This window comes from Vitis riparia, chromosome 5, assembly GCF_004353265.1.
Source record: "Vitis riparia cultivar Riparia Gloire de Montpellier isolate 1030 chromosome 5, EGFV_Vit.rip_1.0, whole genome shotgun sequence".
NCBI classification, from domain to species: Eukaryota; Viridiplantae; Streptophyta; class Magnoliopsida; order Vitales; family Vitaceae; genus Vitis; species Vitis riparia.
Window position 1 is genome coordinate 8,001,709 of NC_048435.1, and position 15,244 is coordinate 8,016,952.

The window sequence follows — 15,244 nt, forward strand, 5'->3', positions numbered from 1 at the left end:
TCTGTTGAAATTAAAACCTAAGGTTAAGTTGATAAGGCGCGGCCTTCCTTCTGATAGTTGAAGCGGCTTAAGTACCTTTCCTCTCGGCTACGTCGGCACTGCCACTTCATCTGAGTCTGGATCTAGGCTTCTCCGTATCTCTCGGCGTTTGTTGATTTTCTCAATCTAAGATGCAGGCCAGTGAGAGTTTTTCTTCCTATTCCTGACTTTTAATGTTATTCATTTTTTATTTTTGGTTTATATCTCCCACAAATTTCAGTGCCCTTGAACAACGCATCCAAAACCCTAAGCTCTAACTCTCCATTCCTTTTACTCGCTTAATGTTTGCGTCAGGTTCCTCAGCCTTCTCCAATCTAGGGTTTCTGTGCCGGAGACTTAATTTTTTGGACTTGTTTTCAATTCGAGTTTCGGTGTTATATATTGTTTAGTAGACCGGAAAATTTGGTAATGTTGCTGAGAAAGTTTCATAGGGTTATTGGGACTGAATTTTTAATAAATAGAGTTTTATTTGGTTCGGTTGTGTTTAAGGCTGGAGTTATGCTTAAAGGGTTTTATTTATTTATTTTTTATTTATCACAAACAACTATTTTATTGCATGGAAATAGCGACGACAAAGGAGGATGATAAATACTTTCAATAAGTACCAAATCTGAGAAGTTTCCTAAATTATAGGTTTTTAAGAGGAAGGGGGTGTTATACTAAATTCCTAGAGAGTATCCTAAATTTTGGGTGATGTTTTCTTATAAAGAAAATGAAAGAAAGTAAAGGGAGAACAAGAGAAAATGGAGGGGAGATTCTTAGTACAGTTTGATGGATTAAGCAAACCACATGATGGAAAGAGTTTTGGAATTTATTGTGGAACTCTTAATTCATTGAATTTCTTTGATTGTTAGGTCGTAGATAGACTGATTAATAGGATCAAACTAAGGCTTCTGCAATAGTGGCAATTGCAACCTATGTTTGGGAAACATGGTTGAGCTCTCAAGATCTTATTTATTTTATTTTATTTTATTTTATTTTTGATAAGTAAGCACAAAATTCATTCAAAAGAGGCAAATTAGCCCCAAAGTATACAGGGAGTATACATGGTAGCTAAGACCTTACAAGCAAAAAACCAAAAACTCACCACCCCTTATTTGGAGGCTAACCACTCCAGGAAACCTATAAGGGAATGCAGTGTACGCCTCTAGGCTTAGCTCTCCATTTTTCTTAAGAAAATTCCCTTTCTTGAAATAGACTTTAACTAATGTAGAATCCAGTATATGATTCTCACCTCAAGCAAAATGGTAAGGAGCTTGAAGGTCTCTGTGGAGAGGAAGACATTCTGGGTCAGGGTAGAGGGTGAGGTCGGAGGAAATTGGTGTTCGATAACAGAGCACGGTAAAGGCTCTGTTTTCGTCTTAGGTGTTGAGAAGGAGGAGGTTAGTTGGTTGATAGAACATCTAACAAAGGCCATTGAGATGAAGATTTGTATGGGATTCAACAGAAAATTTAGAGGAAAAACCAGAGTACATCTTCTGGAGGTTTGTTTCAATGTTCATGGCAGGTTTATAAGATTATCAGAGTTCGCCTCTGACAAGAAGTCAACCTTTCTGGTAATACCTGAGGGAGATAATGGTAGGGGATGAGAACTTTTAAAGTCTGCGTTGAACTCAATGTTGGTGGTCCCCTCTTCGAGTTTTGTTGAAAAGGGAAGGCAGAGTAGGGAAGGAAGGATTATGCACAAAAATGCGGGTCCCCTGCAACGGTCCTATGCGAAGGTTGTTAGAGATGAAGGTCCGAGGAAGGGCGGCCTCGTTCCAGTTGGGAGATGGGCGAGGGTTGTGGTGTGCGAATGTCAAGATGGTGCTGTTAATTGGGTTGAGGCAGGCCGGGCCATGGCGAGAAGGCTAGGACATAAAGGCATGGTGACAATCGTCCCATTTGCCAGAGGAAAAGGATTGTTTTTTGTAGAAACCTTAGAGGAAACTTTATCACTACACGATTCAAGGTCCATCAGGATTAAGGGCGGAATTATAGTCTCGTTGAGAAGATGGTCGCCAAAGGAAAATTCAGAAGTAGAGGGGAGATTCAAGGAAGGTTGGATAGAGTTAAGGGGTTTACCATTTCATTTATGGTCTGAGGTTCACTTGAAGAAAATTATGGAGCAGTGGGGGACGGTGACAGAGATCGATTGGCGAACATTGAAACTTTTTGATCTAAGTAAAGCAAGGGTGAAAGTCGTAATGAAAGAATGATCGGTTCTCCCGACTTTGATTGAGGTGGTAGATGGGGGTTGGGACTTCACAGTTTCAGTCGCAGTAGCCGTGAAGAATGAAGGTTGGTAGGTTAGAGAGATGGGTGAGTCAACTCGGCAACCGGCTGAGACTCACATGGGGACAGGTGGCAGCAAGAGGGAAGAGGAAGGTAGATCAACGGCTAGTAAGGGGTCCTATGTTGGGGCAGTTGGCAGAACGTTGGAGTGGAGAGGTGGGCAAAAGGTTGAGAACGCTCCTGGGAGGACATGTGGAAAGAACAAGACGTTAGTGGGATACAGCTGGTCCCAACCTCCATTGCAATCGGATTCAAAAAGGCAGAGAGCTGGATCTACTGGGCCAAAGCAGGTTGGAGGGGCCAAAGCCCAGTCAACCCTCCTGGATGGGTTTCGGGCCTCCAAAGTTAAGTCAAGAGCCCATCCTTTTAGTAAGCCTAACCTACGGACTGAAATTGACGTGGGTTGGAAGAAGGAAACCCATGGGAAAGGCCCGTTTCAGTTGGTGGGCCAAGAGAAGGGGGACCATCAAGACAGACAGTCGAAGGGCCCTTTTCATGGTGCTTACCTCTCTGCAAAGGGGAAGGCGAAGTCGGGCCACAAGGATCCTAAAGATCAACAAAGGGACTCCGCGATGAAGCGCGGTTCAAGGAAGCTGTGGAATGCTCTGCTTCCATCAAGCTCTGAATGTCGACAAGGGGATCGAAGCCGAAGCGAGCCACTCACGAATGAGAGATCGACGCTACTCAGTGATACTCTTCCAATGGAAGACGACTTCAAAGCGGGAACACAGTTGGTTCAAGGGTGTTCCGAGGAAGGAATGATGCCGATGAAGGAATACGCGGAGCAAAGGAATCTTCTTAGGGCTCCTTGTCTGTCAAAAGGGAAGGAGAAGATGCGCAATACTGCTAAAGGAGGAGACGGAGCAGGTTTTAGGGGATTTGTGGGTTGTTCTCATAGTGGATCTTCAGTCATGGATCACCTTTCTAATCCCGCATCCAGAGAAAAAGGGCTCAACTTTGAGGGGTACTGTGGAATGACGGAAATGGAAACTCTCGAGGTATCTTCTCACCATTTTTCTCAGCCTTATCTGCCTTTTCACTCTCCTTTCTCTGGTGTGGCTTCTCCACACCTGAGCTCTTCTGCCATCGATCTCTCTATTCCAGCCTTTCAATCCCAGTTTCCTACGAAAAATCGAGTGTTACTTGAAATTTTTTCAAAAAATGATGACTTTGGGACCTCTAGTATTGGGTTTGTTGGCATCCCTAACCGTGATGTTGCGGTGCCCCAACTGTCTAGATTGGATCTTTTGTCTGAAAGCTGTAATTATGTCAAGACCAATCCTAGTTCGCATCATGGGGCCCCTATTCTGGGTACAGCTAGCCAGGGAGACACTGAGTTCTCCCAGATGGATGGGTTCCAAATTGAAGGTCTTTCCCCTAGCAAAATGACTAAAGTATGTGAGGTCTTAAGCTCCTTGGATATTAAGGTGTATTCAAGGCGAAAGAACAGAGTCGCCATAGACATTTGAGTTCTGTTGACATTGGTTAGGTGGTATAGGGTCAGTGAGGTGTTTTTATGAAGATCATAAATTGGAATATCAGGGGGTTGGGATCTAGGAAAAAGGGAAGGGTGGTTAAGGATTTTTTGCGCCTTCAGAATCCAGATGTAGTGATGTTACAGGAAACAAAAAGAGAGGTGTGCGATAGAAGGTTTGTAGGAAGTTTCTGGTCGGTTACGAATAAAGAGTGGGCTGCTCTCCCGGCGTGCGGGGCTTTAGGAGGGATTTTAATCATTTGGGACTCAAAGAAAATGAGCAGTGAGGATGTGGTAATTGGATCTTTTTCTGTCTCAATCAAGTTCTTGTTGGATGGATGTGGTCCTTTGTGGTTATCCGCTGTTTATGGCCCAAACAACCCCTTAACTAGGAAGGATTTTTGGGTGGAGCTATCGGACCTTTTTGGCCCTACTTCTCCTTCATGGTGTGTGGATGGTGACTTCAATGTTATAAGGAGAAGTTCAGAAAAACTGGGAGGCTCTAGATTCACTTCTAGCATGAGGATTTTGATGGCTTTATAAGAGAAAGTGAATTACATGATCCCCTATTACGAAATGCCTCTTTTACTTGGTCAAATATGCAAGAGTCACCGGTGTGTAAGAGATTGGATCGGTTTCTCTATTCAAATGAGTAAGAGCTCTCATTCCCTCAAAGCCTTCAAGAAGTTCTCCCTAGGTGGACATCAGATCATTGGCCGATTGTATTGGATACCAATCCTTTCAAGTGGGGTCCTACACCTTTTAGGTTTGAGAATATGTGGTTGCAACATCATAGTTTCAAAGAGTGCTTTAGCAGTTGGTGGACAGAATTTGAAGGAAATGGTTGGGAAAGTCACAAGTTCATGAGGAAGTTACAATTTCTTAAGGCAAAATTGAAAGATTGGAATAAGAATACATTTGGAATGCTTAAGGAAAGGAAAAAAACCATCTTGGATGAAATAGCTATCATTGATGCCAATGAACAAGAAGGGGCTCTCTCTTCTAATCTAGCTGTTCAAAGAGCTGTAAGAAAAGGGGAGCTAGAGGAAATAATAATGAGGGAAGAAATTCATTGGAGACAAAAAGCCAAGGTAAAATGGGTTAAAGACGAGGATTGCAACTCAAAGCTGTTTCACAAAGTGGCTAACGGGAGACGAAACAGGAATTTCATCAAATTATTGGAGAATGAAAGGGGTTTGGTGTTGGACAATTCCGAGAGCATCACAGAGGAGATATTACTTTATTTCAAAAAGCTATACTCGAGTCCTCCAGGTGAGTCTTGGAGAGTAGAAGGTATTGATTGGTCCCCTATATCAGAAGAGAGTGCCTCTAGGCTGGATTCCCCTTTCTCCGAAGTAGAGATCTATAATGCCATCTTTCAGTTAGATAGGGATAAGGCGTCGGGGCTTGATGGTTTCACCATAGCAGTGTTTCAGGATTGTTGGGATGTGATCAAGGTGACTTAGTGAGGGTGTTTGCAGAGTTTCACAATAGCGGGATTATTAATCAAAACACCAATGCATCCTTCATAATTCTTTTGCCCAAAAAGTGTCAGTCAAAGAAGATCTCGGATTTTGACCTATCAGCCTGATCACTTGTCTCTATAAGGTAATAGCAAAAGTCTTGTCAGGGCGTCTAAGAGGAGTACTACAGGAGACCATCCACCCCACTCAAGGTGCTTTTGTTAAAGGGAGACAAATTCTGGATGCAGTTCTTATAGCCAATGAGATTGTGGATGAGAAAAGGCGATCAGAGGAGGAAGGAGTTGTATTCAAGATAGACTTCAAAAAGGCTTATGACCATGTTAAATGGGATTTTTTGGATCATGTGTTGGAGAAGAAGGGATTTAGTCCTAAATGGAGGAAATTGATGAGAGGTTGTCTGTCGTCGGTCTCTTATGCTATTCTAGTGAATGGTAATGCTAAAGGGTGGGTCAAGGCATCTAGAAGTTTAAGGCAATGTGACCCTTTATCCCCTTTCCTGTTCACTATTGTTGTAGATGTGTTGAGTAGAATGTTGTTGAAAGCTGAAGAAAGAAGTTTGCTGGAGGGCTTCAGGGTAGGTAGAAATAGGTGTAGGGTGTCCCATCTGCAATTCGCAGACGATACCATCTTCTTTGCTAACTCTAGTGAGGAAGAATTGCAAACTCTTAATAGTTTATTGTTAGTGTTTGGTCAAGTTTCTGGGCTTAAATTCAATCTTGACAAGAGTAATCTTTTTGGTATCAACCTTGATCAGAATCATCTTTCTAGGTTAGCATTGTTGCTTGACTGCAAGGCTTCAGATTGGCCTATACTTTATCCAGGTCTTCCTTTGGGAGGGAATCCAACTGCTTGTGGATTCTGGGACCCAGTGATTGAGAGAATCTCTAGGAGATTAGACGGGTGACAAAAGGCTTACTTATCTTTCGGCGGTAGGATAACTCTCGTACACTCATGTCTATCCCATATCCCTTGCTACTTTATTTCTCTGTTTAAGATTCCTGCTTCAGTGGCTGCAAAAGTTGAGAGGATGCAAAGGAACTTTCTTTGGTCAGGGGTTGGGGAAGGCAAAAGAGACCATCTTGTTAGTTGGGATGTTGTGTGTAAGCCGAGGGTAAAAGGGGGTTTGGGGATTGGGAAGATTCCTTTAAGGAATCGCGCTCTTTTAGGGAAATGGTTGTGGAGGTATCCTAGGGAGAGTACAACTCTATGGCATCAGGTCATTCTCAGCATATACGGGACACACTCAAATGGTTGGGATACCAACACTTTAGTCAGGTGGTCACATCGTTGTCCTTGGAAGGCCATTGCACAAGTCTTTCAAGATTTTTCCAAGTATACTCGGTTGGTCGTAGGAAACGGGGAAAGAATTCGCTTTTGGGAAGATTTATGGTGGGGGGACCAAATCTTCAAAGACCAATATCCAAGACTATTTGGAGTAATAATGGATAAAAGTGTTCCCATATATTCAATTCTTGGTTCGGCTCGCCCTTTCTCATGGAACTTTAATTTCCGTCGTAATCTAACCGATTATGAGATAGAAGATCTAGAACGCCTCATGCGCTCTATTGATTGCATGAATTTCTCCACCTCCGCTTCAGATGCGAGATCTTGGTCCTTATTGTCTTTAGGACTGTTTACAGTCAAGTCCTTCTTTATAGCCTTGTCCCAAACGTCTGATTCATCTCCTTTGTTCCCTTCTAAGTTTGTATGGAAATCTCAAGTTCCCTTCAAAGTTAAGGCCTTTGTCTGGCTTGTGGCACACAAGAAGGTAAATACCAATGACTTGCTACAATTGAAGAGACCCCACAAAGCTCTTAGCCCTGACATTTGTAAGTTGTGTATAGGGCAAGGAGAATCAATAGATCACCTATTCCTTCATTGTTCTATGACGTTGGGGTTGTGGCACAGACTATTCCAGCTAGCTAACCTAGATGGATTGGGTCCCTCCGAAAAGCATTTCAGACATGATGTTCATCAATTATAAAGGTTTTGGCAAGTCCAAGAGAGGGTTGGTTTTGTGGCAAAATGCGTGCATAGCTTTAATTTGGGTTGTGTGGCGGGAAAGAAATGTTAGGATATTTGAGGACAAAGCTAGGAATTCAGAGAATCTTTGGGACTCTATTCATTTCATCCCTTCGTTTTGGGCTTTTTGCTCAGTGGGTTTTAAGGGCATTTCCCTTAACATTTTACAACTAGATTGGCTAGCAATGTGTAGTTCCAATGAGACGGTGTAGTGTCATGTTATTTTCTTGTGTTGTTTAGTTTTAATTCTGGCGGGAGGACTTCTCATCCTCCTTATGTACTATTTTATCTTATCAATATATTCATGCGTGGTTTCCTATCAAAAAAAAAAAAAAAAACCTATAAGGGAATGCGGCTCCTCACCAATATACAATTTAGCCCATCCCCAAATGTTACAAACAAAAGAATATTTAAGCCTCTGAATTGCTAACTCCCCCCTTCCCCCTAAAAGCTAATCTATTCCTTTCCTTCCAAACCGTTCAAAAAATAAATAACGGAATGAAATTCCAAAGTTTTTTCCTTTTTTTCCCCACAAAAGCACCCCCCCAACTATATAAAACCTCCTTTACAGTTTTAGGAAAAACCCACTGAACCCCAACTAATCCCAAACCTAAATCCCACAACACTTTGGCCACTGTACAATGAATAAAAATGTGATTTGCATTTTCCTCTTCACAAGCGCACAAAAAACAGCGATTGAGAAGCTGCCACCCTCTCTTCTGGAGCCTATCAAGAGTCAATATCTTCCCCTAAGTGGCTTCCCACGCAAAAAACATAATTTTAGTTGGAACTCTCTCCACCCAAATTTTATTTTTCGGAAAAACGACCTCTAGAGGCCTCTCCAACCGACTGTACGCTTCCTTTACTCTAAACTGCCCATTTCCCCCTTCCTTCCAAAAACCCGAATCTTCCTCCCAAGTTATCCTGAGACCCCTCAACACCTGAAGCAAGTTGCCTACCATATCCAACTCCCAATCGTTAAAATCCCTAATAAATCTCAAGATCCTGTTTATTATGTCTTAATAAGCAACAAATTTGTACATAGGCAACTATATCAGTTAGAGAATAAAAGCTATTAGAAACTAATTAACTGAATATAAAATGGGATAAAACTTTGTGAAAAAATATTTGAAATATTATCATTAACTCTATTGACTAGTTCTAACTAAAATTAAATGTATAAAGTATATGCTTCTTTTTGACTCCACTCATGCCATTATACTTTATTTCCACAAAAGCAAATCTGGATGATAAAAATAAGAAGTATATTATTTTTATCCAATTTAGAGTACAAAGGATTTTGGTATGATGTGAAAAAGAACAACGCACATACATGGCATCTCACTGTGTCTGTTGGAGAGGTAATTTTGCTATTTTATCTTATTTAGAGTACTAAGGATTTCGGTATGATGCAAAGAAGAACAGCACACACATACATGACATCTCATTTGTCTGTTGGAGAAGCAATTTTGTTGATTCTATTTCAAGGCATCATTTTTTTTTTATACGTGTATATAGCATATTATATTTGTCAGGCTTCACCTTCTTCCAAGTTATTACAGAAATTTAGGTGAATTAGTCAAACTTAGGTATCTCTGTTTTCTTATTTATTTATATTATTGCTATCCATTTTTTGTGTTGGGCTCAGTCATGTCATGGCATCCTTTTATATATTGTGTGTAGTATTTTTTATTTTTGAAATACTTTGAATTGTGTCAAGCACTTATCCATGTTTACTTGTAATTGATAAACATTGTCATCTGTAATTGCACAGGCCAGTGATAGGTTTAATATTAACTCCCAGCTTGAGCATCTGCAAGCAAAATATGTTGGAACTGGTCATGCTGACTTGAATAGATTGTAAGTAACCTATTATTTTAGATTTGGTTGTCATCATTTTATTCATAGGTTTTTCTTTCTTAGATTTGATGTTTTGTGTGGGCAGTGAATGGGCAGTGAATATCCAGCGTGATAGCTATGCATCATATGTTGGCCACTACCCCTTACTGGCGTATTTTGCTATTGCTGAAAACGAATCAATTGGAAGAGAGCGCTACAATTTTATGCAGGTTTGCTCTATGTATTATAGTAGTTGTATTGTAGTTTTCTTTAAAATTGTTGTTTAATGAACAAATTGAGAAAAGGAATTTAAGTTATGATCATATTTACTATTAGCTGTTTTTCATTCTGTCATATTTTTAATGCACTATTATGCTCCACACCCTGTAGAATTCCTTTTCCTTGCATATGTGACTTATTGGTATCTATGGTACCAGGGGCAAAAAACATTACATACAAAAATAAATGTCTGTAATAGGTTGTGTGGCCATTGAATGATCGAGAAATGTTTGGCTTCCTTTTTGGAAAGAGATCAATTTTTTAAGTATTAGCCAAATTGTTATTGAGGTAAAAACAATTGTTTAGCAGTCAAAAAGTTGACCCATTGGTGGGTTTAATATGTCTATACCTGGGTATGTTGGCTTATTATGAGGGGAGTATTTATCTGTCTTCTGAAAAAGAAGATAAAGAAATAAAGTTGTGAGGAATGAAGAGGTCATCATGGCTCATAATGTTGGGCAGTTAGCATGGACAGAGTAAAGATGATGCAATGAATTAGAAACAAGTGCATTTGTGAGAAGTTGGAGAGGGTACTGACTGAAGACAGGATGAGAGGAAATTGCCCTGATGCTTTAGTCACATTTAAAAAAAAAAAAACACAAAGAGACGTTAGCAATGAGTGATTTGATTCAAGTTGAAGGTGCTACAAGGACAAGCTGGAAGCCAAAAGGCATATGTTGGTCAGGGTTTTAAAAAAGACAAGATGGACAGTTATGATTTTTTTTTATCCTTTTTAATTGTGGCCTTAAATAGAGCAACATAGCAAAGAAAGGTTCATGTTACTGGCCCCATTGGTTGGGATAAGGTCTTGCAAAGTTGAAGTGATGATAATTCAGTGAGGGTGTCATTGCATGATTACATGTGGCATTGCTACCATCAGATGTCCTTTGCAATGGAATGTGGGTCTAAAAGTACATCATCACATGATTCGCATCTGGCAATTTTTAAGTAAACTCAACTTAGAAAAGCCATATTCCAACTATTTGGATTAGCTGCATGAAATCTCTTTGAATTCCACTGTATTCAGGCCTTGTATTTCTTATTTTAGTGATATATAATAAAAAAAATAAAAAGTAAAAAATCAGCTCAATATCTTTTGTGTTCACCTAGACCTTGCTGAGCCTTTAACTTGTGCCATATATATTGTGCTTGCTGCTGCTGCTGCCATTGGTCTTAAGCATCATTTATGTGAGCCCAGCCTGAGAAAGCCTTGTGTCTTAATGGACTTGGTGGTAAATTTTCTTGATTGATGATGAGCATGATATTAGAAGGGAAAGGGAGTACATAAATGGCTCAGGGAAGATATCATTAAAGTGTAAATTCTACTACTTAAGTAATGAGGTATGTAGTTCTTTGTCAAGTGGGTGCATCTTGGAACCTTCTTTCAATGTTTTAAAAAGCTAAAGACAATCTTACAGCATTTTACTCTAACAAGGTAAGGCATAAGCTTCAATGTAGAACTTATGCATGAGCCTCCACTTAAACAATAAAAATTTAAAAAAGGAAATAAAAAATTCTCAAAAGGTCACAAAAATGCCAATAAAAATCACATAGAAATAGAATAATAAGAAAACCTTAAATTTCATAATAAAAAATTAATTGTCATATCAATAGTTTCTAATTTAGTTTCTCTTTCTTTCTTCCAAAATCTAACTCTCTTTTATAACTTCATCAAATAGTCTAGCACCGCCATCATTATCACTAGTAGAATCTCCAAGGAATCAACATCATATCTAGTTGCATTGTCATCCTCCCAATCAGTGTTGATGTCCATTCATTCTTCTTCATCCTTCAATAGTAATGGTCTTCTTCCTTTATCAATGAATAACATGATAATGATTATATATGAGTCTAACCGTTATAGCAACCAACAACCCTCTATTTCTTTTTGTCTCTCTCTTTATTTATTTATTTAAAAAAAATGTTTCTTTTAAAGGCTTAAATTGAATCTGGTTAAGCTCTTATTTGTAAAAGGTTTAACCCAAGTCCTAGACCTAAGACTTAAAACTTGTGAAATATATAACAAAAGTTCAAACCTATTGAAACTTATTAAATAGGCACAAGTCTCTTATAAAATATATACCAAAAATCAAAGAAAGACCAAAACCTATTAAAAACATGAGTGTTTGAAGCCTCAACAGCCTCAAGGCTGTAAGCCTCAGCAAGGTGAGACTTAGGCCTCAATTACCCTATACTAAGGCTATGGCCTTAAAACTAATTCACAATGCCTCACCTTGAGGGACCCACTTTTGCTGCAAATTGTTTGAAGTTTTTCTTTTATACATTTAGAAAAGTCGTTTTCTGATTTCAGAAGTAGCTAATAAGGTTGAAGATGAATTATATGGTATTTTAGGGACCTCCTCAACCTTTAGGAGAGCATTTGATAGATAATCATGTGTTGACCTTCTCTCTCATTCTGCAATATAGAAGATTTATTCTTTTTAATTTCCTTTTTTCAAGGCAAATTATGTTTTAAGGGGCTTGCAAAAAAGCGTTTCACTGTGCCCTAATTTCCCAAATATTCTTAAAGCCAAAACTATTTGCATAGGAGAATTTTCTACTGTGCATCTTTCACAAATGCTAATTCTACCTGACTTACCTTTTTCCTTTCTGTTTTGTAATTTGCAGTACCAATACTTAGTGCTGGCAGCCATAGGTGGTGGATTTGATATAGAAAAGGGGGATCAGGGTTAGAATTTTATAATGAATATCTTCGTCTGTTCCAACCTGCTGGAAATTATCAGTGAATGTTAGGGAATTAGCATGTAGCACCAAGGAATGATATTTTCCAATAGACATAAATATTATTTTTTCTTATTTGTTGAATGTATCTCTGGATTATTTATTTATTTTTGGGTTTTTTAATCTTGTTCAAGTTCTTTTTAATTGGAAGATTTTGTGACAGGCAATTGTAAATTTCATTTGCAACTGAGTGATCAAGAAAATAGAAGTTGTGAAGATAGTGTAATAAGTCTCATACTGACCATGTCGTAGAAAACATCTCCCTGTTGTATTATTGACTTGTTTACTGATGTTAAAGGGTAACAAGACTTTTCCAGTCTCATTTTACCCCTTCATCATGATTCTAGATGTGGAGTTGTGAGAACCCAATACCTGGAGCTTCCAAGCTTGGTTTCTGGTTGCCGTATGTGAGTAATTTTTCAACTAGCCTAGCTTTGCTGTCAATTGAATTGTAGTCAGGGATGAAAGCAGGTAAGCAGGGGAGGCACATGCCCTTCTTGAAAAATTTAAAACAAAATATTGATTAGAGTATTAGATGAACCCTAGACATCTTTGATAAGCCAAAATGTACTGACCTCTAGGCTGAATTTAGCACTTCTATTAGTTATTGCCTCCTGAATAAGTGTCTTACTCTTTGCCCTTCTAAAATAAATTTCCTGCTCTGCCACTGGCTTTGGTTGGTTAACTTCATTGAACAACATGGCAAGCTTGGTTTTTCCATCTGCCGTCTCTGATGCTTGGAGCTTCTTGATTAGCATCACCATCGGCTTTGAATTTCACTTTCTTAAGGATAAGCAGAAACATGGCAGGAACAGAGGTTCCTTTAAGTGGTGTCATAGATGATATCCAAGGTGAGGAAGGACAAGGAAGAACAGGGTTCTTTTCAAAGAGAATATATGATATATATATATATATATATATAAGAAACCATTAAAAAAATGTGTGCATGAGATGGTTAACAATGGGATTCAATGTGTACAAATCTAGGGAACAAAATAATTTGTCAAGAATGGTCTTCCCTAGCCACACTGCTATGTTAAATTCTATCTGATGCCTTATATTTTCTTGAATATGGCCAAATGTGGTCCATTTTGATCCTTTTTTTATGGCAAACTGAAGCATTTGAGCTTTCATCTTGTGTAGGATTTTTGTTGCATTTCAGCTTGTTAATGTTGAACCAGTCAATTTAACATCATTTAGGCCCATTTGTTGTGGTTCAACTTGTTCTGGCCCATTTGGGTTTCAACAAATTTCCTGCCTCCTTTTTTTCTTTCCTCCCTCTCCCCCCAGAAAATAGGGTCTATTATAATGTCTGATTCTGTTTGGATGAAATAAATATGATCATATATGAACTTCTCAGCTTTTATCATGTATATTTTCACAATGGTTAATCTGAAACATGTCACAAGAATAACCGCTACGAGTATTTTGATTTGATGGAAAAACTGGAAATCCTACCTGTATGGATGTGACAACTTAAGGTATTCTGTTTTTTTACATCAAGAATGTCAATATGGTCTTGTTATCCTCTTCCTCACCCACCTCAGATTTTGGCATTACAATCCACATTTTAGATGAATTACCTTTCTTTGGCATGCCCTGCTTGGTCTCAATAAAAATATCAGAATGACATGTATCTTCCTCACATATTGCATTGCTTATTATCCTGAGAATATGTATTTTTGTTTCTTGTCCTCCTTCCAGTTCCTGTTTATATCAAATTTAGTCGTATTTACTTGTGGGAATGCAAGGCATGATTCTCCTCTTATTGGTCCGAGCTCTTCCTTGCTGGAATGCCATTTTCTTTTGAAGTAGGGGTCATAACCTCATTAGGCTACAATTTTTTTTTCCTTTTTTTTTTCTGGGCATGTTAGAATTATTATTATTATTTTTTCTCTCCTGTATTATTTTGTTCTTCTTCTGACCTCATTGCTTGCTTACTATAAGGTATTTCCTTTTGAATTTGTAATCATAACTCATTTGACTACAATTTTTTTTTCCTTTGACATTTCTGAAATATATAGTATTTGCTTTATTGTTCTTCCAATTTATTACTATATTTGTAATATAATATATGTAGGCTGCCGAACTATCCTCTGGTTCTTTATGCATCTGTTTGAACATCAATGTCTCGTCTGCAATGATAATTTAGCAATTTTTGCAATGTATACTTGAGAAGCTGTGTACATGATAATTGCCTTTCAAAATGTATGCTAAATATGAAGTACAAGCTTTTGGTGTTAAATTCAGGATGTACTAGTTTTTCACAACACTATGCCTGCTTATATATTGAACAATGGTTTATCCATGCTTTGCCCACAGCCCACATTGGTGTCTATAACATCATCTAATTCTCTTCGTTTCATGTGTAATTCCCAAACAGAAAATGCTTTTGCCTTGCGGTCTCCCCCCTGAAAGAGAGGACGATTGATTGTGTTGTTTGGCAGACGCTGAAGCAGGATCTTTGCAGGCTTTTGTGTACCTCCTATGTGCTTTGATGTGCAATATGTGACTTGTGGAGAATTTTAATATTGCAATTGGAACAACGGAGCTATAGCAGCATAGGATATTTCCATCTGGTTTTAAGGGCAGACCTGTCAAAGACCCTTGTACTACTTTGTTTGATGAACATTGATACGAGTTCTCAAACCCAGCTAGGTTCTTATCTATTTGATCGAGTAGGTATTATATATTACCTTATTAATTGACGATTTTTTTTTTTTTTTTTAAAAAAAAAATTGATCATACCTATCTTTTTTATTTATTTTTTTTATATTTTTCATATTTTCCCTTTTAATTTTTATTTTAAAAATCACTAATAATTGAGGGAACAATTTATTTTAATTTTTTTAATCGTATTTATTATTTTAATTTTTATGTTTTAAAAATTAAAAATGATAAAGTTATTTTAATTTTGCAGAAAACTAAAATCTTAAAAAAAATAATGAAAATGAAAATTTTAATACTTTGTAAAATAAATTTTAAATGAAAATTAATTTGATAAGATACATTATAAATTTAGTTTTCAATAATTTTAATAATTTAAATAAAATAGTGACAAAAACTTTTCAAAATTTTTGAAGACTTTTAA

The 15,244-nt window shown here is 38.0% G+C and overlaps 1 protein-coding gene across 2 annotated transcripts; it reads left to right on the forward strand.

The window, feature by feature from the left end:
• Positions 1-35: 35 nt before the first annotated feature.
• Positions 36-14,877, forward strand: LOC117915061 (uncharacterized protein At4g14342). Of its 2 annotated transcripts, XM_034830626.1 has the most exons (5): positions 36-176; positions 9,068-9,153; positions 9,239-9,362; positions 12,040-12,100; positions 14,537-14,877. In XM_034830626.1, the coding sequence occupies exons 1-5, from the start codon at positions 171-173 to the stop codon at positions 14,566-14,568; spliced, it is 309 nt and encodes a 102-aa protein (XP_034686517.1). In that variant the 5' UTR covers positions 36-170; the 3' UTR covers positions 14,569-14,877. The 2 variants fall into 2 exon arrangements, with proteins under 2 accessions (XP_034686517.1, XP_034686518.1); XM_034830627.1 differs by lacking the exon at positions 12,040-12,100 and having other exon boundaries at positions 42-176; positions 14,537-14,857.
• Positions 14,878-15,244: the final 367 nt, after the last annotated feature.

What these genes read in the sequence shown, in the direction of transcription:
- LOC117915061 (XM_034830626.1), top strand. An exon ending in CATGCTGACTTGAATAGATT is followed by an intron (nt 9,154 to 9,238) that starts GTAAGTAACCTA and finishes TTGTGTGGGCAG; the next exon opens with TGAATGGGCAGTGAATATCC. An exon ending in AGCGCTACAATTTTATGCAG is followed by an intron (nt 9,363 to 12,039) that starts GTTTGCTCTATG and finishes TGTAATTTGCAG; the next exon opens with TACCAATACTTAGTGCTGGC.